The following is a 26,689-nucleotide window of genomic DNA, read 5'->3' as shown; positions in this document are numbered from 1 at the left end:
TCAAATTTAACGAAGGACTTGCGAAAATGGACTTTAGACGATATCTCCGTAACGCATTCACCGATTCACACCAAACTTGGTGTGTGTTATGACAACTAGGGTCTGAGGTTACAGGCAGAGTTTCGGCGCACTGCCCCCTAGTGGTCCGGAGATATAAAAAACTTGCTTTTTGGCTTATAACATCTCAACCTTTCGTCCGAAACTCATAAAACTGGTCTCATTACATCCGGCAGAGCATGTCGAGTCAAATGACGTCTGATTTTCACAGGTCAGCCATTTTGGGCGTCGCCCATTTTGATTTTAGGCCAAAAATGCTATATTTTACCAACATATTCACATATTATTACAAAACATGGTATGCATCTGGCACAATGATAGAGGCCAGTATTAACATTAATCAGGCCAAATATGAAGTCTCAAAATCAAACTCTCTAGCGCCACAACTTGTCCAAACTTTCACATACATTTATCATCATAACTTTTGAACCGAATGGGCTACAATCAAAATTCTTTTTTCCTCTGATTCCTTGGCTCAGTCCGATTCAAACCCACCCTATGACGTCATTTTCCGTCATGAATTTTTTCGCGCTATTTTAAATTTTTCGAAAAACCTATTTGATCGAACTCGTCCTAGGCCGTGTCTCCGATTTTCACCAAAATTGAATCACATGATCTACAGACCATGCCAACCAAAAGTTATGGAATTCAAGTTGATTAGACCAACCGTTTTCGTTTAACTTGCGAACTAATTTAACGAAGAACTTGCGAAAATGGACTTGAGGCGATATCTCCCTAATGCATTCACTGATTCACACCAAACTTGGTGAGTGTTATGACAACTAGGGTCTAAGGTTAATTGCGGAGTTTCGGCGCACTGCCCCCTACTGGTCCGGAGATACTAAAAACTTGCTTTTTGACTTATAACGTCTCAACCTTTCGTCCGAAACTCATGAAACTGGTCTCATTACATCCGGCAGAGCATGCCGAGTCGAATGATGTCTGATTTTCAAAGGTCAGCCATTTTGGGCGTCGCCCATTTCGATTTTTGGCCAAAAATGCTATATTTTACCAACACATTCACATATCATTACAAAACATGGTATGCATCTTCAACCCCATGCCCTGCAAGTACTCAAAAACGTCTGGAGCAGCGCCACCTTATGGCCAATAGTGCTTGGCCCCTTAATTGCTGCTTGCAGCTATATTTATTATTATTATTATTATTATTATTATTATTATTCTTCTTCTTCCGTTTCTTCCGCCGGATTTGAATGGCAGCCCATATAGGCGTATGCGGGAAAGTTGTATAATTTGGCACAATGATAGAGGCCAGTATTAACATTAATCAGACCAAACATGAAGTCTCAAAATCAAACTCTCTAGCGCCACCACTTGTCCAAACTTTCACGTATGTTTATCATCATAACTTTTGAACCGAATGGGCTACAATCAAAATTCTTTTTTCCTCTGATTCCTTGGCTCAGTCCAATTCAAACCCACCCTATGACGTCATTTTCCGTCATGACTTTTTTCGCGCTATTTTAAATTTTTCGAAAAACCTATTTGATCGAACTCGTCCTAGGCCGTGTCTCCGATTTTCACCAAAATTGAATCACATGATCTACAGACCATGCCAACCAAAAGTTATGGAATTCAAGTTGATTAGACCAACCGTTTTCGTTTAACTTGCGATCAAATTTAACGAAGGACTTGCGAAAATGGACTTGAGACGATATCTCTGTAACGCATTCACCGATTCACACCAAACTTGGTGTGTGTTATGACAACTAGGGTCTAAGGTTAATTGCGGAGTTTCGGCGCACTGCCCCCTAGTGGTCCGGAGATACTAAAAACTTGCTTTTTGGTTTATAACGTCTTAACCTTTCGTCCGAAACTCATGAAACTGGTCTCATTACATCCGCCAGAGCATGCCGAGTCGAATGATGTCTGATTTTTACAGGTCAGCCATTTTGGGCGTCGCCCATTTTGATTTTTGGCCAAAAATGCTATATTTTACGAACACACTCACAAATCATTACAAAACATGGTATGCATCTTCAACCCCATGCCCTGAAAGTACTCAAAAACGTCTGGAGCAGCGCCACCTTATGGCCAATAGTGCTTGGCCCCTTAATTGCTGCTTGCAGCTATATTTATTATTATTATTCTTCTTCCGTTTCTTCCGCCGGATTTGAATGGCAGCCCATATAGGCGTATGCGGGAAAGTTGTATAATTTGGCACAATGATAGAGGCCAGTATTAACATTAATCAGGCCAATTATGAAGTCTCAAAATCAAACTCTCTAGCGCCACCACTTGTCCAAACTTTCACGTATGTTTATCATCATAACTTTTGAACCGAATGGGCTACAATCAAAATTCTTTTTTCCTCTGATTCCTTGGCTCTGTCCGATTCAAAGCCACCCTATGACGTCATTTTCCGTCATGACTTTTTTCGCGCTATTTTAAATTTTTCGAAAAACCTATTTGATCGAACTCGTCCTAGGCCGTGTCTCCGATTTTCACCAAAATTGAATCACATGATCTACAGACCATGCCAACCTAAAGTTATGGAATTCAAGTTGATTAGACCAACCGTTTTCGTTTAACTTACAAACTAATTTAACGTAGAACTTGCGAAAATGGACTTGAGGCGATATCTCTGTAACGCATTCACCGATTCACACCAAACTTGGTGTGTATTATGACAACTAGGGTCTAAGGTTAATTGCGGAGTTTCGGCGCACTGCCCCCTAGTGGTCCGGAGATACAAAAAACTTGCTTTTTGGCTTATAACGTCTCAACCTTTCGTCCGAAACTCATGAAACTGGTCTCATTACATCCGGCAGAGCATGTCAAGTCGAATGATGTCTGATTTTCACAGGTCAGCCATTTTGGGCGTCGCCCATTTCGATTTTTGGCCAAAAATGCTATATTTTACCAACATATTCACATATCATTACAAAACATGGTAAGGATCTGGCACAATGATAGAGGACAGTATTAACATTAATCATACCAAATATGAAGTCTCAAAATCAAACTCTCTAGCGCCACCACTTGTCCAAATGTTCATGTATGTTTATCATGATAACTTTTGAACCAAATGGGCTACAATCAAAATTCTTTTTCCCACTGATTCCTTGGATCAGTCCGATTCAAACGCACCCTATGACGTCATTTTCCGTCATGAATTTTTTCGCGTTATTTTAAATTATTCGAAAAACCTATTTGATCGAACTCGTCCTAGGCCGTTTCTCCGATTATCACCCAAATTGAATCACATGATCTACAGACCATGCCAACCAAAAGTTATGGAATTCAAGTTGATTTGACCAACCGTTTTCGTTTAACTTGCAATCAAATTTAACGTAGAACTTGCAAAAATGGACTTGAGACGATATCTCCGTAACGCATTCACCAATTCACACCAAACTTGGTGTGTGTTATGACAACTAGGGTCTAAGGTTAATTGCGGAGTTTCGGCGCACTGCCCTCTAGTGGTCCGGAGATACAAAAAACTTGCTTTTTGGCTTATAACGTCTCAACCTTTCGTCCGAAACTCATGAAACTGGTCTCATTACATCCGGCAGAGCATGCCGAGTCGAATGATGTCTGAATTTCACAGGTCAGCCATTTTGGGCGTCGCCCATTTCGATTTTTGGCCAAAAATGCTATATTTTACCAACACATTCACATATCATTACAAAACATGGTATGCATCTTCAACCCCATGCCCTGAAAGTACTCAAAAACGTCTGGAGCAGCGCCACCTTATGGCCAATAGTGCTTGGCCCCTTAATTGCTGCTTGCAGCTATATTTATTATTATTATTATTATTATTCTTCTTCTTCTTCTTCTTCTTCTTCTTCTTCCGTTTCTTCCGCCGGATTTGAATGGCAGCCCATATAGGCGTATGCGGGAAAGTTGTATAATTTGGCACAATGATAGAGGCCAGTATTAACATTAATCAGACCAAACATGAAGTCTCAAAATCAAACTCTCTAGCGCCACCACTTGTCCAAACTTTCACGTATGTTTATCATCATAACTTTTGAACCGAATGGGCTACAATCAAAATTCTTTTTTCCTCTGATTCCTTGGCTCAGTCCGATTCAAACCCACCCTATGACGTCATTTTCCGTCATGAATTTTTTCGCGCTATTTTAAATTTTTCGAAAAACCTATTTGATCGAACTCGTCCTAGGCCGTGTCTCCGATTTTCACCAAAATTGAATCACATGATCTACAGACCATGCCAACCAAAAGTTATGGAATTCAAGTTGATTAGACCAACCGTTTTTGTTTAACTTGCGAACTAATTTAACGAAGAACTTGCGAAAATGGACTTGAGGCGATATCTCTGTAATGCATTCACCGATTCACACCAAACTTGGTGTGTGTTATGACAACTAGGGTCTAAGGTTAATTGCGGAGTTTCGGCACACTGCCCCCTAGTGGTCCGGAGATACAAAAAACTTGCTTTTTGGCTTATAACATCTCAACCTTTCGTCCGAAACTCATAAAACTGGTCTCATTACATCCGGCAGAGCATGTCAAGTCGAATGATGTCTGATTTTCACAGGTCAGCCATTTTGGGCGTCGCCCATTTCGATTTTTGGCCAAAAATGCTATATTTTACCAACATATTCACATATCATTACAAAACATGGTAAGCATCTGGCACAATGATAGAGGACAGTATTAACATTAATCATACCAAATATGAAGTCTCAAAATCAAACTCTCTAGCGCCACCACTTGTCCAAATGTTCATGTATGTTTATCATGATAACTTTTGAACCAAATGGGCTACAATCAAAATTCTTTTTTCCTCTGATTCCTTGGATCAGTCCGATTCAAACGCACCCTATGACGTCATTTTCCGTCATGAATTTTTTCGCGTTATTTTAAATTATTCGAAAAACCTATTTGATTGAACTCGTCCTAGGCCGTTTCTCCGATTATCACCCAAATTGAATCACATGATCTACAGACCATGCCAACCAAAAGTTATGGAATTCAAGTTGATTTGACCAACCGTTTTCGTTTAACTTGCAATCAAATTTAACGTAGAACTTGCAAAAATGGACTTGAGACGATATCTCCGTAACGCATTCACCAATTCACACCAAACTTGGTGTGTGTTATGACAACTAGGGTCTAAGGTTAATTGCGGAGTTTCGGCGCACTGCCCTCTAGTGGTCCGGAGATACTAAAAACTTGCTTTTTGGCTTATAACGTCCCAACCTTTCGTCCGAAACTCATGAAACTGGTCTCATTACATCCGGCAGAGCATGCCGAGTCGAATGATGTCTGATTTTCACAGGTCAGCCATTTTGGGCGTCGCCCATTTCGATTTTTGGCCAAAAATGCAATATTTTACCAACACATTCACATATCATTACAAAACATGGTATGCATCTTCAACCCCATGCCCTGAAAGTACTCAAAAACGTCTGGAGCAGCGCCACCTTATGGCCAATAGTGCTTGGCCCCTTAATTGCTGCTTGCAGCTATATTTATTATTATTATTCTTCTTCCGTTTCTTCCGCCGGATTTGAATGGCAGCCCATATAGGCGTATGCGGGAAAGTTGTATAATTTGGCACAATGATAGAGGACAGTATTAACATTAATCAGACCAAACATGAAGTCTCAAAATCAAACTCTCTAGCGCCACCACTTGTCCAAACTTTCACATACGTTTATCATCATAACTTTTGAACCGAATGGGCTACAATCAAATTTCTTTTTTTCTCTGATTCCTTGGCTCAGTCCGATTCAAATGCACCCTATGACGTCATTTTCCGTCATGAATTTTTTCGCGCTATTTTAAATTTTTCGAAAAACCTATTTGATCGAACTCGTCCTAGGCCATTTCTCCGATTTTCACCAAAATTGAATCACATGATCTACAGACTATGCCAACCAAAAGTTATGGAATTCAAGTTGATTTGACCAACCGTTTTCGTTTAACTTGCGATCAAATTTAACGAAGGACTTGCGAAAATGGACTTGAGACGATATCTCCGTAACGCATTCACCGATTCACACCAAACTTGGTGTGTGTTATGACAACTAGGGTCTGAGGTTACAGGCAGAGTTTCGGCGCACTGCCCCCTAGTGGTCCGGAGATATAAAAAACTTGCTTTTTGGCTTATAACATCTCAACCTTTCGTCCGAAACTCATAAAACTGGTCTCATTACATCCGGCAGAGCATGTCGAGTCAAATGATGTCTGATTTTCACAGGTCAGCCATTTTGGGCGTCGCCCATTTTGATTTTAGGCCAAAAATGCTATATTTTACCAACATATTCACATATTATTACAAAACATGGTATGCATCTGGCACAATGATAGAGGCCAGTATTAACATTAATCAGGCCAAATATGAAGTCTCAAAATCAAACTCTCTAGCGCCACCACTTGTCCAAACTTTCACGTATGTTTATCATGATAACTTTTGAACCGAATGGGCTACAGTCAAAATTCTTTTTTCCTCTGATTCCTTGGCTTAGTCCGATTCAAACCCACCCTATGACGTCATTTTCCGTCATTAATTTTTTCGCGCTATTTTAAATTTTTTGAAAAACCTATTTGATCGAACTCGTCCTAGGCCGTGTCTCCGATTTTCACCAAAATTGAATCACATGATCTACAGACCATGGCAACCAAAAGTTATGGAATTCAAGTTGATTAGACCAACCGTTTTTGTTTAACTTGCGGACTAATTTAACGTAGAACTTGCAAAAATGAACTTGAGGCGATATCTCCGTAACGCATTCACCGATTCACACCAAACTTGGTGTGTGTTATGACAACTAGGGTCTAAGGTTAATTGCGGAGTTTTGGCGCACTGCCCCCTAGTGGTCCGGAGATACAAAAAACTTGCTTTTTGGCTTATAACGTCTCAACCTTTCGTCCGAAACTCATGAAACTGGTCTCATTACATCCGGCAGAGCATGCCGAATCGAATGATGTCTGATTTTCACAGGTCAGCCATTTTGGGCGTCGCCCATTTCGATCTTTGGCCAAAAATGCTATATTTTACCAACACATTCACATATCATTACAAAACATGGTATGCATCTTCAACCCCATGCCCTGAAAGTACTCAAAAACGTCTGGAGCAGCGCCACCTTATGGCCAATAGTGCTTGGCCCCTTAATTGCTGCTTGCAGCTATATTTATTATTATTATTATTATTATTATTATTATTAATATTATTATTATTATTATTATTATTATTAATATTATTAAGATTATTAAGATTATCAATGTTATTATTATAATTATTAATATTATTATATTTGTATTTATTTATTTATTTTAATTTGTTTCACAATCAATGCCAATGTGTATTTATATTTTGAAAAAAAACATTTTGCTTACCCAAGGTTTCTCAGTGGTGGTATCAGAAAAGAAATATCATACAAGTTGCAAATTGTCAGTGAAAGCCAAAATATTTATAATAATTTTCTTTTTTTTTCAAAATAGAGTAAATAAACTGGGACCCGTTTTATACACTCAAAACAATATTTATCTTTACTGGTGAAACCACTCATTTAAAATGAGCTGAAACAACACAATTGTTGAGATTGTTTTGGGACCACTTAATAGTTTTATGTTCAATCCACTTCAATTAGTTAGGTCAACTTAACCGAACACAAGGTTTTACTCAATTGTCTGCAAGTTTTTTATAATTAAAGGTAAAATAATATTTAATATAACATAATCTATTTTATGCGACCCATGAAGGAGATGCGACCCCCTTAGATTTATTTTTTCTTTTTTTAAATATTTCCCAAATAATGTTTAACAAAGCAAGGACATTTTTACAGTATGCTTGATAATATTTTTTTCTTCTGGAGAAAGTCTTATGTGTTTTATTTTGGCTAAAATAACAGCAGTTTTAAATTTTTAAACACCATTTTAAGGTCTTAAATTTTAGCCCATTTAAGCATTTTTTCTGATAGTCTACAGAACAAACCATCATTACACAATGACTTGCCTGATTACCTTAACCTGCCTTGTTACCTAATTAACCTAGTTAATAGATGTGTCCTCAAAAATATCTAGTAAAATATCTGGTATATTAACATGTGGAAATACATAATATAAATGAATACTCTTTGGTCAAAATATTGAATCCTTCATTTGTTACACGTGTTCTACCTGCTTAATTACAAATAAGTATGCATAATTACATGTAACTGACCCTAAGCCTAACCTGCATTGTAACCCAACCCCACAGCAAGTACATGTAATTAATTTATATCACTAAGTAGTTAAATGAATAATTACACTGTAACAAGGACACCTTAAAATAAAGTGTAACCATGTTTTAATCCTGTGTGTTGAGTATTCCCCATTGACCTGTGATGAAATGGGCCAACCAGTTAGATTTCAGCTTTAGATCACATGTTTGGAGCTGCAGTAACACTAAAGAGTGAGACTGGTGGTGTTATTGTACAGAAAGTTGTTTTGAAAATCAGTGTAGACGCCGCAGAAAAGGGTTCTGGTGGAAAAAAAAGGATGTCAAGTGTTTAGCTTTGGTGTCTGAGAACAAAGATATTTGTGATAAAAGTCACAGCGACTACAAAAAAAAAAGAGGAAGAAGAAGTTTTGTGGCACAGAATTGCAGTGAAAATGTGACTCTGTGGCAAGCTTAATAGATTAATAAACATGATTTGTGTTTCTTGTGTAGTACCACACGTTATCTTCAATTACTGTTGGAAATTGTGCATTGCTTAAAGTCAAGTAGGTAAAAACAGGGTTGAAATTTATATTAAGATGATGTATTTACAGTTTATTCACACTATTAATCTAACAACTGAGTAAAATTTATTAAAACGTACTTACTTTAGGATTGGGGTTTGAATAGGGGTTATGTTTAGGGTTAGTTACATACAATTATGCATCATTCATTGTAATTGCTATAGTATATGGATTGTGTAGCTGCATCACTTTAAGTGAAAGTGTTACCAAAAACAAGTCAAAATACATATGTAAGGCACATAATGAGAAGATCAGGATGAGGGTCTTAGGGGGCAGGCTATTAAAAATGAATTGTTGTGCTCACATGAACATGAGTTTGCCATATGCGATCGGTTGTTTAGTGTAAAAGCACAGTTTGACTGACATTCAAGAGCCTTAAAGTATGTGTGAAGACAAAATTAAATTGTTTATTTTTCTAGCACACTATGTTATGTTTTAGATGAACAATTAAGATTAATAATTAGTAACAATTAATTAATTTGTTCGTTTGTTTTGGTAATCTTTAATCAAAGTCTGACCATTTGCTTCTGCATTTGGAGTGGCCGTTCTTCTCTGATGACATCACTTTTACAGCTTCAGTCACAATATGATTAACCACACCCCTCTTACCTTTAATCTGCTGAGGGAATGATGTGCAAAAAGAAAGCTCCGCCCCCTACTCAATATTCCATTTTAATTAAAGATTCTTCAACATACTGAAATAAAAAGTCTCTGCAACTTTTGGTTCATTCAGGCTTTAAAGCTCTGCTATGTAAATTTTTTACCTTAATGTAATCTCTCTAAATTCATGCAAGTTGTAGAATATCTTTTTTAACTAGATGACCAGTGCACTGAGTACAGACATAAACACAAGATGATGATGGTGAATGGGTGTGTTTCTTAAAATGTCGGGTCTTCTAGCATTACCAAGTTTTGTTGCCATGGTATTACCAAGCTTAGCAGCACCTACAGCACAAACACGACTCTGGGGTTTAAAAACCTTCCTAAACTTGAATGTAACCCAGAATAAATTATAATTTATTTATTAATAATTTTGGCCTGTTTGATGATTTAAAGTGGCTCAATCAAGTCAGTATTAAAGTTAAATATGTTTACTTCGCACATTCTCTTGTCAGGTTACAAAATTATTCACCTATTTTGTACATATGCCATTTTTGTGAGTAAGACACTTTTGTCCAAAGCGACTTACAAAAGAGGAGTTCAGCGATTCAACAAGAAGAGCCAATACACACAAGAAGTGCTAGTATTACAAAAATAAATGTTTGTGCTCAGAGAAATTAGTGCAATTTATAATAAGGAGGGTTTTTTTTGTTTGTTTTGAGTAGGAAATTTCTACAGGTGGTTTGTCAAGCCCACTCACTTCTTCCCTCATTTGGTTTTGTTTTACAGTGACGTCATAGTTTTTAAGAAGTTGCATATTTCCAAACCACACAGATATGTGTACGGATTAGCGGTGTAATGGCTCAGAACCCACAATCCAGAACACACGTGACCTGCGAATTATTAACTTTTTTGAACTTGTAGGTTAATCCAACATTATAACAATTGCAGTGAGATCGCCTCCCGCGTCATTCAAATCATGTGTATGAAAGCATATCGGCTTCCTTGTAAAATATAATTATGACAGAAAATGTTGTTGGGACCTAAATGCTTTCTTAGGTTAATAATTAAAGGTGCTTTCTGTCACTGTTTGTTTAGCCTGCATTCAGTGTAAAGCTGCACAATAAAACATTAAAACATTCTGATCTCAATTCAAACCCATGCAGCATGAATGATAAATGATAATGATTTGCATGTTATTTTATCATTCGAATTGCTGCATTCAAATCTGTGTTTGATCTAGAGAGTTTTTACACTTTTTCAATTAGTTACAAACAATTAAATGACACAGAAGTACTGGGAGAACAGTTTTTACCTTGACGCTGGTGAAAGCAATTACATTGTTGAACTAAGAGGTGGCGACAAACAACCATTAAAATTGTGTCACTGAATAGGTTTTTAAAAATGACACACCTATAATGAATCATGAAGTGTTATGTGTGAATTGTTGAATTATTAATGGAGAATAAACATGCTATCTTGTATAAGATTAGATTTCTATATTTAGCATTATCAGCAACAGTAGCAAAGATCATTTTTGATATTGAATATTTTCTTTTTTTAGACTGTGCTTTCTTGATTTTTATTTTTGTTAAAATTACAGGTTTTAAGTTGTTTTTGTTAAAACCAATGTATTTTTGCAGTAATATTTTGTGTAAAAGGAAAGCAATTGACATTTGTCTCTTCCCTTTTTTGCTAATTGGAAAAATGGTCCGATGCCTGACTCAAAAACCGTAGTGTGACCCAAACCGTGTGGTTTGTGATGCGTTTCACCACTAGTACGTATACATTTTGAGATTGTCCCACTCTAATTTGTTTACCTAAAAGTCAATTTCATGACACCAATACTGGCCCTGTCTTGTAGACAAAAGACCACAAACTAAGGTGGCCGGGAAGTGCAAAACAACATTACAACGTGTGAAACACTTTTACGAAGCTTGATACACAATTACATTGTAAAAGTGATTTTACCAAGGACGAAACACATTTACATTAAAAAAAAAAAAAAAAAACAAGACGTAAAACACTGTTACTAGTCCCAAAACAAATTTACAATGACAGATTCTTTACGGAAAGGGAATGTGCCACACACTGGAAGTGACGCGTTGAAAGGTGTTGTTGTCGTTGGTGGTGAGTGCGGTCAATTGGTGTTGTGGAGTACATGGCATAAATAAAATTTATGTTGGCTGAACATGGACTGTGGTCAAGGGTTGTTTTGCCTGTTTTGTGGTAAACACATGAGCAGCTTAATGCAGTTTTGCTTTACGTGTGGTCATTTTTTGGAGTAGGACGCGGACCACATGGAAACACCAGACATACTGCATCAATGTGTTCACTATTTTAATGAGGGTCACTCTTACGCTGTAATCGTGGACATGATGTCAAGTCTACAAGGTGTAAACATCTGCTTGAGGATTCTTAAAAGTAAACTGAAAGAAGCTGGTGTTATGGTTTAACTGGTGACACTTTCCAGATATAAACTATTCACATTGCAGATTGGCAGATTTGTCACTTTTTCACAGCAATAAAATAAACCCATACCAAATAAATATTTGTGGTGTCAGTGTCATTGTAAACATGCTTGATTTTAATATGTGTGTGGCAGAAAAAATTATAACCAGAATTAATGTAAATAAATAACTACAAGTGGCATGTCATCAACGGGATTCGAACCCAAGTCAAAAAGTTCAGCACGAGTATCAATCGACCTAACTGAGTTATACAGGACCACACGTTAAGGTCAGTTTTAATATCTTTGTGTATAGTGTGCTTTGGTTGTGGATTTGTGTTAACTTGTTTCCATGTACTCACGTTTACATGTTTCTATATACTCTCATGCTGATATTTTCTTAGAATATTTCCAAATGAAAACGATGTTTCCTTGCAGTTGGTCCATCACTTGCGGTGTTTGGTACATTCCCTTTCCGTAAGTTTTGGGACTGTTAAAAGTGTTTTGCGTCTTGTTTATTTTTTTTCTACAATGTAAATTTGTTTTGGTAAAATATTTTTTTCCTATATAATTGTGTCTTATGATAGGTTAAAATGTTTTCCAAAACATAGATTTGTCTTGAGCTTTGTAAAAGTGTTTCACACTTTGTAATGTTGTTTTGCACTTCCCGGCCACCGTAACAAACACTATTCAACTTTAGCAGATTGAGCTAAATTCGTTAGCTTGTTGACGGGGCCTTAGAGAAGACAAACTCACCATTTTGGTTCAGTTAACTAGTATGATACTTGTCCCACTCTTCCTCTATTGTAATTGAATGGCTGTATAAAATGTGACAGTGATGAGATATTTTAAGTGCTGGGCAACCCAAAAAAAAGAATCAGCGCCACAGCAGACACTCTATGGCCCATCAAGCTGCTGACGTTTTGAAATACTCGGGAATCCCTTAGAAAATCGTACTGAATAGAACAAAATTATCCACCTTTCAGAGTGTATTACTTTCGTTGTGCATCTTGGTGTGTCCATCCAGCAGCATCCTTAAACTCTGGAGAAAAGTTTTAATAAAAAGCTTGCTGGTTGGAGACTCCAGATTGACAACTGTGAATCACCATATCTTAGAGCTTCTCCTACAGCACCACCCCGCAGCTCGGCCCATCAGCCACCTCTCCGCTGACAATAAATCAAACCTGTAAAGCCCAGGTTTATGTACTTCAGTCTGCTGTCAGCCGGTAACCATGGGTAACCGTCTCCGCCCACCCTCCATCAGCCGTCACTCCAACCACAGTGTCCTGATTTCTTCATGATACCTCAAGAGACCCCAAAATTGCATTAAAGGATTTACATAAAAAGTCAAAAAGGAATAATATGACATTATGCATCAGCGCCATGTTATTTCGGTTCCAAAAACCACACATTTTACTTTTAAAACAGCCAATCTGGGTTAAAGCATCTCTGAGAGAGTATGCACATGCCTCGATAAATAAATGAGTGTGTGTGTGTGTGGAAACATGAGACTAGAGCTGTGCTTTGGGTGCTCAGAAGTGCCAGAGTACACCTATTTTTTTCTTTTTCTTTTTTGTACTTATTTCTTTCTTTCTTTCTTTTTTTGTAAGCATACTTAAGAGAATATATATTTCAAAATCATTTGTCACACTCATAAGTAATTGACTTTGCTTACTTTACATACTTTGTTTCTTGACTTAAAAATTGTGTGGATACAATTTGTTTCCATGCAATTTTCAGTTTATTAGTTTAAGTTATAGAGTGCTATTTTTCATATTATCTAGAATTATAGATAGTAGACCCTCCAGCGTACTCTCTAGAAAGAAATGCATTTAAAGCATAAGCATTTGACACTGCAAAGCTAAAATTGCACAATATCTCTGCATTCGACAGAGCATTTAAGGACACAGATTACCTCACATGTGCTTATTTATTTTTTCAGTCCCTGACTGAAACACTCATCAGTGTGGGTGTCTATCCAAGCTGCTGTGTCCAAGCGATATACTAAACTGTATGCATATATATATATATATATATATATATATATATATATATATATATATATATATATATATATATATATATATATATATATATATATATATATATATATATATCCAGGCCTAATATCAGATGGCCAGTAAGTGATTAATTTTTAATAAATTGTTAAAATATTGGTGTCTTTGGTGCAGCAAGTCCAGAGACTGTTGTGTATGCCATGATTTTGTATAAAATTCACTTCACTAAAAAGGGGTAATAAACGAATATTTTCTCAATTCAAATGAGTGGCGGCTTGGACCCGGAAACAGTATTTTATGCATCACGATTAACAAGCGGATTACCTACAATAATCATAGAACTTATTTATCAGATGTAAAAATGTATGTTTTGTCATCTGGAGGTTGCATTCAAAACTATTTGAGGACACATGATAAAAAAAAAATACTCTGGAGGAAAGCAATGTGACGTTTATTTTGGATGAACTCAACTAAATTATGTTTAATTTTAGATAAATCAATAATAAATTAATAACAGCAATTACCTTGTTTATCATGAAGATTTGCAAGGTATATATTAAATGGGTTAGAAAATGTCATTAAAATGCAGAATTAGTCAGACCCTAGTCAGTTAGTTAGTCAGTTTTTCACAATATTGTTTGTGATTTTTTTGCGATAAAAATTACTAATTTTGTGGTGCTAAAAATATATATAGATATAATATTTATCCATCTGTCATCATTGATCCAATCTTCATTATTGTAAGTTGCTTGCTTTTTTGTCTGTTCCATTGCTCCATTTGTTAGATGTTTGCTCCCACTTTCTTTTGCAGTCTGAAGCATGTCAAATGCACAAAATGCCTATCGCACCACAGGATGCCTAACCACATCTTTGCATTGACTTCTCATGTAAATCACTTGCGCTTCATCCACGTCTGCTTACTGTGAGGGCGCAGGTTAGATGTCATTTTTCAAGAGACACTCAAATACATCACGTGTGCTATGTATGCAACGTCTATGTCACGTAAAGCAATTAATTGCAAACTAAAAGAAATCTAATTTCATTACATGGTTTGGAATTGGATGTTTTACAAGATTATTTATTTTTTTGTGATTATTTTTATTTAGATTAAAAATTTTGTGACTTTTTGTTGATTTTGCATTTGATTCAGCAATCGCAAAATTTTGAAAGCTAGTGGGTCTGATTATTTAATTGAATTTGAGTAATTTTAATAAATTGTCACTCAATTCAGTGACTGTTTTTGGAAGCTTTTAAATAATGTCCTTGACAATGAAGTCAAATTAAGTCAATGGAACCTGTTGATTACAATGTTGGTGACTTAATATTTCTATTTCTCCAGTTTCAACAGCTACTTCCTGTAACGATCCTGGCATTCCAACAAACGGCACTCGAATAGGAGACAGCAGAGAGCCAGGGGATCATGTGCTGTTCCAGTGTGATCCCGGATACCTCCTACAGGGGGCAACCAAGATCACCTGCACAGAGATCAACAACCGCTTCTTCTGGCAGCCTGATCCGCCCACCTGTTCTGGTATGACTTTGCCAAAACGAGAAATGGAAACTCACTCATCCTCAACTAGTACTTGCGCTGTGATCTCTCGCTCTTAATACAGTCATTATCCACCTTATTTTTAGCATTAAGAGCAGCCATTATTATTTGGATTCCAGTTTGAAGCTACTCAATGTTACTCATGTTGCAGATTAATATTAATTATACAGTATTTAGAATAGTTCTCGTAGATTCTGACTGATCGTGGCCTATTAATTATATATATTTTTTTCACATGCACTGGAAATAAAGTGGTTCCTCCTTGCTGAAAAAAAAGCATGTGCTGCTATGGTACGTTTTGATACTGGTTTGCTGGTCTTGCTGGTTTCAATGCTGGTCTTGCTGGTTTTGCTGGTCTCGATGCTAGTCTTGCTGGTCTCAGTGCTGGTCTTGCTGGTCTCTATGCTGGTCTTGTTGGTATCAGTGCTGGTCTTAGTGCTGGTCCTGAACAGCATTAAGACCAGCAAGACCTGTATCGAGACCAGCAAAACCAGCATTGAGACCAGCATTGAAACCAGCCAGACCAGTATATCAGAATCAAAACATACCTTACCAGCACATGCTGTTTTTTTTTTCAGCAGGGCTGAGATATAAGGTGGATATTCCAATTCAATAGTTTTACATTAAAAAAGAAACAACTATTAAGACATATCAAGCAAGCAAACTAAGTGTAAAACTGTATATTACATGGTATAAATCTTACTTCATCATACTAAATCATATTATTAGCATTTTATTAGCATGTTAGCATTTGAATATTGCTGTTATTTTATTACTTTGATTTGCTTTTATACTTCTGTTGTCTTTGTTTTATAGATTGTTTGGATAAAAGTGTCTGCCAAATGATTGAATGTAGATGCATGTTGACAGCTAGGATTTGGCTAATGACTAATGAAGCTAATAGTATACAGTCTGATGTTAGTATACAATCTAGGTATACAGTCTATATTGTACAGACCAGGGCTTCTCACCCTTTTTTCACTTTGGGGCCCACTTCTGATCAGTTTTTGAAGGCCCACCTTATATAATATAGAAATACCATAGAGCTTGCACTCGATACTCCTGTATGTGTGCACACATGTTACAAAACACTCAAAGGACATTAATTTGGACAACTATGCGAATATATAAAATAGTTTACAAAAAAATACGCAAAGAGAGACTTTCACTTCCCGCAGAGTTATGTGTACTAGTTGCATACTAGGGTCTGTAAATTGAGTCTATAGGTCTATATTGTACAGAGTTGTGCAGTCTAAATTGTCTAGTATACAGTCAATATTGATTTGGCTAATGGTGCTAATGCTAGTTGCATCATTAGTAGCATAGTATACAGTCTAGGTTGTGACAAATTAAATACAGAAATATTAGCTGGATATTTAATTTCAATAGTTTCATAGTAAAAAAAGACACAACATTTAAGGCAGATCAAACAAGCAATAAACTTTGTGTAATAAAATGACACTAGCTGTGTCTCATTTCAGGTGAGTCCTTTGAAGTCCACACAGGCCGAACTGAGTGTTTTGAAATGGGACAATCTAGCCTACAGAGGACAGATCTTGTCACCTTTGCTTAATATATTATATGGATAAAAGTGCATGCCATATGATTGAATGCTAAATGCATATCGGCCGCTATGATTTGGCTTATGATGCTAATGCTAGTATACAGGCTTGGTTGTGGCATAAATAAGCTAGAGAAGACAACAACAGACTTTAAAATCTCATGCAGGAAAACATTTATGAGCAAACTAGCTTCAATAGACTCAAGGTTGCAATTCAAGTCAGTGTTCAAGGCCCATTTCACCAATTTTTATTGCATCTAAATGAAATACAAAGGATACACAATATTTTAAAATCATGCACAGAAAGTCTAAGAACGTAAAAGCATTCACCAGATTACTGACCATATGAGAAGGTTCAGTTTATTACGAGATGATGAATCAGGAGTGCTTGCAATATAGCAAAACATCATTATTGTTATAAATATTTCCTCTGCCCTTGGCGAATATACCATTAATTATCTTTGTCCTGCCATATTCATCATATTACTTCCCTGAAGTGGGTTTTGTGGACACAAGGGGCAGCAGTATTTGGTTTGCTTTTGAAACCATAACTATTATGAGCTGGATTTCATATTTCTTTTCACTTTCCTTTATATTGCAGCTCCATGTGGAGGGAATCTGACAGGTCCCAGTGGGCTGATCCTGTCTCCCGAATACCCAGAGCCATATCCACACGGCAGAGAATGTGACTGGACAGTAACAGTGACGCTGGACCACATCATATCTCTCAATTTTAATCAGTAAGACTGCTTTTTTATGACATAATTTAGATAATATACTCTACTGAATAGTTCAGATCTTAACAGGACAATTATCTAGTTTATGTATTGGGGAAAAAGTGTGTATTTAGAACAATATGTATTAATTATTTTTAAAGGAGCTTTGCCCCCAAACCTCACCCCTAAACCCAACCATCTTTCAAGTATGAGCTAAAATGCACAAATGAGATCAAATTCAACGAAATGTTGTTACTTTTCGCTCACATAGAAATCGGCGAGAGCGTCAAAGTAGTCGTTTATTCATTCTCCAGGAGAATCGGAAGCGATAAGCGGCACGGAGAGTTGAAATTAAGTTAACTTCATGGTAATGAGCTATGACGCAGTTCGACAGCAACCAATCGGAATGTTGAAATCCAACGCTTAAGAGAATTCCTGTCCTGTGAACTTTGATTTGATCAAAGTTATTCCCAAGGGTTTGATTGTTGCCGGATTTTCAATTTTTTTTATGCTTTCTTACAGTGAGATGCATTTGAAACCAGAAGTTTACATACACTGTATAAAAAGGCACAACACCATTTAAGTCAGATGTTAATGTGACTAAACTTTTTCTCTTTTAGGTAAATTAGGATTATCTTTTTGTTTCTTTAATGCTTAATAGCAGAATAATGAGAGAGACATTTTTTAGGAGATTGTTATAACTTTTCTTAAAAGTCAAGTTTACATACAATAAGATTATTATGCCTCTGAAAAAGCTCAGATGATGATGTCAAGGTATTGGAAGTTTCTGATTGGCTAATTGACAACATTTGAGTTAATTGGAGGCACAACTGTAGAACAGTATTTAAGGAAAACCTCAAACACACGGCTTCCTTGTGTGACAACATGGGAAAATCAACAAGCCAGAATCAACAAAAAAAAGCCAGATTGCAATTTGCTAAATTACACTGGGAAAAGAGACATTTTTGGAGACATGCCCTGTGGTCTGATGGAACTAAGATTGAACTGTTTGGCCATAATGACCAGTGTTACATTTGGAGGACAGAGGGGAAAGCTTACAAGCCTAGGAACACCATCCCAACTTTGAAGTATGGGGACAGCAGCATCATGTAGTGGGGCTGTTTTGCTTGCAGGAGGGACTGGTCCATTTCACAGCATAGATGTTATCATGAAGAAAGAACATTGTGTAGAAATACTGAAGCAACATCACAGACATCAGCCAGGAAATTAAAACTTGGCCACAAATGGGTCTTCCAAACATACCATGACCCTAAGCATACTGCCAAGTTAGTTAAAATGTGCTTTGAGGACAACAAAGTGAATGCTTTGGAGTGGCCATCACAAAGCCCTGATCTCAAACCTATAGAAAATTTGTGGGCAGAGTTGAAAAAGCTTGCGCGAGCAAGACAGCCTACAAATCTGACTCATTCCCTCAATTCCTTCAAACTATTGTGAGAAGCTTGTGGAAGGATACCTAAAACATTTGACCAAAGTTATAAAGTTTAAATGCAAAGCTAAAAAAAAAAAAAACAAGGAAATGTATTTAAACGTTTGAGTGTCTAGAAATTACTAAACAATTCTGTCATTATTCTGGCATTTAGCAAATGTAAATCATTTAGGTAATCCTAACGGACCTACGATAGTAAACGTTTAGTATGATTTACCATCAGACATTTTTTTTTAAATGTTCCTTTTTTTAGAGTGTATGTAAACGTCTGGTTTTAACTGTACATTGAAAAAGTTACTGGCGAGTTGATGTGCATTAATGTTATATATATATATATATATATATATATATATATATATATATATATATAGTTTTTGTTCTTAAAAAAAGGTGAATCTCATGGTAACTATAACAACAATACAAAACAGGATTGTTGCTTTGTATATTTTATACATACTGTATGGAAACTAATTGGATAAGTGGTGCAAAGCCACACCACATGCAACAACTTAATCTTTCATAGTTAAATGAATTTGATAAGAAGCTTGTTTTTATATGGGAATGTAACTAATTTGTTGATATGCTGCATGATATGGCATAATACAAGATTTAAATACAAGATCAATGTAGAGAATGTTGATGCTCTCATCGGCATTAAGGTAGACAGCGTTGTCATCAGGGCGGCCAGAGTGAACTTTGATGCTCTCGCCGCCTTCAGTGTGGACACACAGATTTTCAAAATAGTTAAAGCACTACATTTTTTTTTTCAGCTCTACACTGACAAAATGATTCATTTAATATCCTCTTTTAAAGGTAAGTGGTTGGACGCAATTTATATGGGCTGAATTGAAACAAACAAATTCAATTTACTAATTTAATTTGTTTGTTTAAATTCAGCCCATATGAATTATTTGCAACCATTTACCTAAAAAAAAAGTATATCCAATGAACATTTGTTTTTTCCAGTGTATGCTGAAATATGGTTATATAACTACTGCAAAAATATGATTCAGTACCATTCAGTACCAAAAACATTATTAAACTAAATTCTAGCTTTTTGCCCAACATGATTGACTTTTACTTCTGTTTTTGTTTGTTTGTCAGTTCAGTAATTAAAATTAAGCAATGTTGTTTTTATGTGTTGTGTTTATCTGTTTTATCTATTGTAGAAAGCCTTTTTTATCTTAAATCTTTTTGTTTTATTTGAGCTTTATTTCAATTGTTAAAAAATTAGTTTTTAACACTTTTTAACAATCATATCATACCTGATTCTTCCTCCCATTAGCTTTAGCCTGGAGCCGAGCTATGACTTCCTGCACATCTATGATGGTCCTGATTCTCTCAGTCCACTGCTGGGCAGCTTCTATGGCACAGATGTCCCTGATCGCATTGAGAGCAGCTCAAACACACTCTTCCTGGCCTTCCGCAGCGATGCTTCACTCAGCAGCAATGGATTTGTCCTACAGTACACTGGTACATTCAATTCATCTTTATTTGTATAGCGTTTTTCATAAAACATATCATTTCAACTCAGCTTTTATAGAAAGAAAGCATGATTGTTCTTTACAATTAAAGTTAAGTAGATATCATAGATTACTGTGTCTGTTGTAAATCATACATTTTTGGGATTAAACAATCAGGACTGTATGAAGTGATTATTACAACCTGTGATCATAATTACAATGCAATGACAATGTCATTTACACTTGACATCATATAAGTGGTCATATGCAAAGCTGCTTTTTATATCATTAAGCAAGGATAAACATTGATTTCCTTTAATATGGCTGTAGTACCAAGTCATGTGAGGCATTCAGTTAAAGTTTGGCTGGTGTGAATTTAGTCATTCTGTCTGAACCTTAATGAATCATTTAAGCAAAAGCTGATGACCCAAACACATTGTCCAGATTTTGTGTTTCAAGATATTTGTGATTGTGTGTTTTTTTAAACAACTATAGTACTCCTTTTCCCTCATAAATCGTATCCAAAGTCTTTTGTTTAGATTTTTGACTGTTGTAGCTGTGAAAAAAACAACATTATTCAGTATCTGTATATGGAACTACATTGTGGCCAAAACTTGCCTAGATTTACTTGTGTTTATCTGACAATAACTGCAACACCTTAGAACAGGGGTGTCCAAACTCAGTCCTGGAGGGCCAGTGTCTTGCAGATTTTAGCTCCAACTTGCCTCAACACACCTGCAAGGATGTTTCTAGACAGCTTAGTAAGAGCTTTATTAGCTAGCCCTGGTGTGTCTGATTGGGGTTGGAACTAGGGATGTGGCGATAACCAATTTTACTATTGACCGCAATTTAATTTGTCACAGTTAATTTATTGTAAAGGCTTCTCAACAGTGTGTTTCTGCACGGAACAAAACTGCAGCAACTAAACAAAGTTTGTACACCAAGAGTAATAACCACGCACACTGGACTAACTATGACAGAGGCTATTAACTAAAGCAAGCTTGTGCAAGTTTCGGTATTTCTAATGGAGATACGAGCAAGCGCCGCAACACGCTCACGACTTTCAGGCACACCGAGTTGTGATGACAGGGAACTTATGTGACCACGGGAATTGCAAATGGCTAAAGTTTTAGGAAGAAACAATGGAAAGTACACAGATTTGCAAACCCATTTAAAGTTACAAATAATGGCATTGATGAGAGTGATCATGTGGCGAATGCCAGCTGAGATCAACCAAGTGTTTTTGGAGAGAGTGCTGAAAGACTCAAGCTTGTTTCACACTGCAAGCAGAAGCAGTGCATCAGCACGAGGCTTGAGCTTCGTTGAAGCAGCAGTGGCACGATAGTTTTGCCACTAGGTCTATTTTTGCCGGTGTATTGATAATGTCCAAAACACATTTAATGAGCAATTTTATCTAATAAATGCATCGATAATATTCACTGATTTTTATATATTCAATTAAATTAACTTAAACGATTAGAACAGCAAAAAATATTTATTTGGACCTGAACTACAAAACGAAATTTAAAACTATTTTAAACTAGTTTTAAACTAGTGGGGTTTTGAATAAATGCAATAAATGCAAATACTCGAGATAACTGTGAAACCGTGATTATTTCTTAGATTATAATCGTACAACCAAACTTTATAATTGTTGCATCACTAGTTGTACCTAAACTTTGCAGGACACCGGCCCTCCAGGACTGAGTTTGGACACCCCTGCCTTAGAACATTCATCAGCCAATCAGAATCAAGCATTAGACAGCACTGTAGTATAGAATGTGATGTAAGACTGCATAAAAACACAAGTGCTAAACTTTTTAAAGTTGCTTTGTAGGTAAGTGGCGATATTTTATTAATAAAATGAACCTTAATAAGTAGTCAGTGAAGAGAAACATCACAAAATAGACAGCAGCTGCGCCCATACTTTCATACTATATAGCATGCTAAAAACAGTATGCGAGCCAAGTAGTATGTCCAAATTTACATGCTGGGTCCCAATTCACATACGTATACATTCTAAAAGTTTGTACTTTTTTATGAAGGAAATGTATTTACCTTAGAGTGTGTAACAGAAGAGTATGCATGCTTTGGGACATACTACTTTAACAGGTCGGTATGTTGCTTAGTTACGTCACCTGTCAATCATCTCGCGAGTCTTTCGTGTAGAGAAATCTCCTCAGCTCTTTGAGTAATTATGCATTCAGAATGTAATGTCCAGACATATCTTGTTAAAGTTCACATTGTTGTTGCAGATGAAATATAACATGGAAAAAGCGGTTTAAATATGTTCCAGTTGATTCATACTACTCACATTTATACTACATAGAACAGTCTTTTCTAATGGTCGTGTAGTAAACTTAAATTCAACTACTCGAGTAGTAGACCCAGTCAACATGTTCAATAACCTGTCAATGTTTCTAAGATGCACGAATGCTATTTTTGTAACAAACACAAAACATGTTGCCTCCTTGTGGTGGGAGGAATGAATCCATCCATTTCCATTCTTTAAGCGCTTGCATAGAAATTCAGTCAAATAGTCCAGAACGACCTCAATTCTCTTCATGCGCGTTTGTTCTTTTGCATTTGTACTGCAACGCCACTTAGACTTGCCTTAATCACCCCTCCTGCTCATACCACTTTCGTGTGCCGTATAATTATCGACCTGAGGCACTTCTCGCAGTCGTGTAGAGAGGAATTATGAAAATGAAAAGCTAGAACTCGCTCACTAAGGCTGGCATTTGATCAATGTTTTGCTGTCACACTAAAGGCTCAGCGCAAATGAGAACAAATGCTGTTTGCTGTCCTCGTGTGTGCCCTGCTGACCTCACTTTGTCTGATGACTCTTTGGCTTAGTTGTTTGTTCATGAAATATGAATGACTTGTCCAATCAGACCCACCAGGGTCCAAAATTAAACTCGCTAAGAGTCAAAACCGAGTAAAAACATGCGTTGGTTAAATGAATAGAGGATGGAATCTATTCTTTAACACTTCATTTAGGAATATTTGCCTTTGAGGCTTAGAGTAATTTCAATAAAATAACTATTTTTTATGTATCACTTTTTAAACGCTTTGATGACAATATTTATGCAAATTGTTCATGCATTTATGTAAAATTAACAAAGTCCTAATGCTTCTTTCTGCTACTCATAGACTTCATTGATGATTTTTAATATTTTGTTATCTTAGATTTATAAGGTTCTATCTGAGCTCTGAATGATTTTGAGATATTGAGCTTCAATGTTTTTGCATTTCAGAGCAAACAGTATGTGTGTAACTTTTTTTTTTTTTGTTTAAATAAAAAGTCTTAAAATGTAAACAGCTTATAAAAAAACATCCCATAATGGAAATAAGTTGTCATTTAATAAGAATGCATCAATAACTCAACTTTTACAAAAATGTCCGATAGAACCTTATAATTCTATGGTGAACATTGTTATTTACTTTTACATAGACAATAGATAAAGAAAATGTTTATACTCGTTTAAAAAAAAAATGTTTAGAAATTAAGTAGTCAGTAAGTATGCATTAAATTGGTCAAAAGCTACAGTTAATACATGGATTTTATTTAAAGGTGGAGTAGGTGATCTGCCAAAATGCTATTTATTAGCATAATAGCTTTGAAAACAAAGTTCCTGCACAGCTGTCCAAAGCTAAAATAAATATGTTTAATTTTTTAATTAGGCTATAAGTAGATAGAAAAATTTAATGTATTTTTACCTATTTTCAGACCACCCCAAACCCCCCACCCTCATAATTCACACCCTGTAATCTGTCCATAACAATAAATAAAGCAGAGGTGAGTTATTCTTAGTTTGACTTTTCGGTGATCGTCTACTCTTCCCTGTTGATCACCCTCAAACTATTTTCTGCTGAATCTGACTTTCACCATCTGAATTTCTGGTTTTGAATTTTAGAAGATTGAAGTTGATTTTCTGAATTTCTTCTTCTTGAAAAATGTTAACTGTATTTTTACAAACTGGATATCTGCAGTCTGTGAATTCAGAACACAAACAAAAAAAATAATTGTCTTACATTTCAGATGTTCAATATTCAAGTTATGAAATTCAAATTCAAATTAAGAAATTCTAAACAAAATCACAATTGTCATCATAGTTCAAATTAACACAATTCAAATTCAGATTGTTTTGGCATATTAGCTCCATACGGTTTCCCCCACAGTCCAAAGACATGCGGTACAGGTGAATTGACTAAGCTAAATTGACTGTAGTGTATATGTGTGTGGAGACATGGTGGCGCAGTAGGTAGTACTGTTGCCTCACAGCAAGAAGGTAGCTGATTCAAGGCAGGGTCAGTTGGCGTTTCTGTGTGGAGTTTGCATGTTCTCCCTGCGTTCGCTTGGGTTTCCTCCGGGTGCTCTGGTTTCCCTCACAGTCCAAAGACATGTGGTACAGGTGAAATGGGTAGGCTAAATTGTCCATAGTGTCTGAGTGTGAATGAGTGTGTATGGATGTTTCCTGGAGATGGGTTGCAGCTGGAAGGGCATCCGCTGCGTAAAACATATGCTGGATAAGTTGGCGGTTCATTCCGCTGTGGTGACCCCAGACTAATAAAGGGACTAAGCCGAGAAGAAAATGAATGAATGTATAAGTGTGAATGAGAGAGTGTATGGGTGTTTCCCAGTGTTGGGTTGCGGCTGAAAGCACATCTGCTGCGTACAAACATATGTTGGATAAGTAGGTGGTTCATTCTGCTGTGGCGAACCCTGATTGATAAGCCGAAAAGAAAGTTTTTCCCTTAAAGAGAACCTTAAAGTCCTTTAATTATGAGGCTGTTTTCAATATTTGTAATATTTACTAAGCAACAAATTAGCATATTATAATTATATCGACATAATAACGTGATTCCCAGAGATGGGTTGCGGCTGGAAGGGCATCCGCTGTGTAAAAACTTGCTGGATAGTTTGGCGGTTCATTCCGCTGTGACGGCCCCGGATTAATAAAGAGACTAAGCCGACAATAAAATGAACGAATGAATGAATGATAATGTGGCACTATTGTATGTCTCATTGAATAATGTTTGTTTGTTTGCTTGTTTGTTTGTTTGTAAATATGGATTCATGCCCCACAGAAAGCCAGATGTTTCACAACTACACTACAGCTGTCACACTGATGCTGTATTCACTTCATCATAGTTATTAATGCTTTCAAGGGTCTCAGTCAGTGAACTTACCATGAACCAGGCTATAACACTACCTTCAGATGGCCATATAGCTGGCATGCGGCAGTCAGTGAGGGAGAGGACCGTGCTCTTTACATCACCCTCTGTTGGGCTTGGTGAATGAGGAACAGTATTCTCTCAATCTGGCGCAGCAGATGGACACAGTGTGTGGCACTTCAAAAAGCTCCAGTCCCAGACCCCAGTCTCCTCACAATGAATTAGTATAAACTAATAACATGGAAGCCAGTCATAAATAAACTGAAAGTGTGTTCATTTTAGCTTAACCCCTGACAGAAGTGTCAGCACAAGGGTCACGTTAGTTCATCTGCGTATCTTGGAATGAACTTCACGTGCTACCAGCCTCTTTACAGACCAATCAGCTTTCTCGCAGACTCCCAACCGCGTCTGATTGGCCTCCGAGGTGCAATATGTGGGCCAACGCAATGCACGCTTGACCGACGGTTAAATAAACACCGCACACACATACACACTCCATTGCTTGTCGAAAGTATTCCCTGCCAGCTCAAACATTTGTCATGTCCAACCAAATGCATACACACACATACACACACACATATGGAACTTCATCAATGGACACCTGAGCTAAACCTTAAGGCTGGCTGTGGTCCATTCTTAATTACTGCCCATCCCGCACTTGTCTTATTAGGATCCATAACGAGCTGAGTTATGGGCCGTTTGTGGCGTCGGCCACAGAGAACAGATTGCAGTGTATTCCGGCATGCTATTGGGCCATGAAGGGCACAAGCACCAGCGTAAACAATGCAGCATAACTATGTTTGGAAGTGATATCTCAACAAGAAGCCCATTTTTTGCTGTGCGGTGCAGATGTGTAGTAAGAATGATTGATTTCTAATTTTGGCCAAAGGATGCGGTGTGCGCCGTTCACATGTCCTGCTGGGTGAC

The 26,689-nt window shown here is 36.8% G+C and overlaps 1 protein-coding gene across 2 annotated transcripts in view; it reads left to right on the top strand.

Moving 5' to 3' along the window:
* Nucleotides 1–26,689, top strand: part of csmd2 (CUB and Sushi multiple domains 2) — a 560,701-nt gene that overhangs the window by 367,373 nt on the left and 166,639 nt on the right. For both annotated transcript variants that reach the window (XM_688741.11, XM_073931822.1), the window contains exons 27-29: nt 15,188–15,379; nt 17,560–17,698; nt 20,407–20,594. In XM_688741.11, the coding sequence (XP_693833.6) occupies nt 15,188–15,379; nt 17,560–17,698; nt 20,407–20,594 (519 nt within the window). The remainder of the gene's footprint in view (nt 1–15,187; nt 15,380–17,559; nt 17,699–20,406; nt 20,595–26,689) is intronic.

Source organism: Danio rerio, chromosome 19 (assembly GCF_049306965.1).
Source record: "Danio rerio strain Tuebingen ecotype United States chromosome 19, GRCz12tu, whole genome shotgun sequence".
In the NCBI taxonomy this organism is placed as follows: Eukaryota; Metazoa; Chordata; class Actinopteri; order Cypriniformes; family Danionidae; genus Danio; species Danio rerio.
The sequence above is the reverse complement of the archived record's forward strand: the minus strand, read 5'-3'. Positions and strand labels throughout refer to the sequence as shown.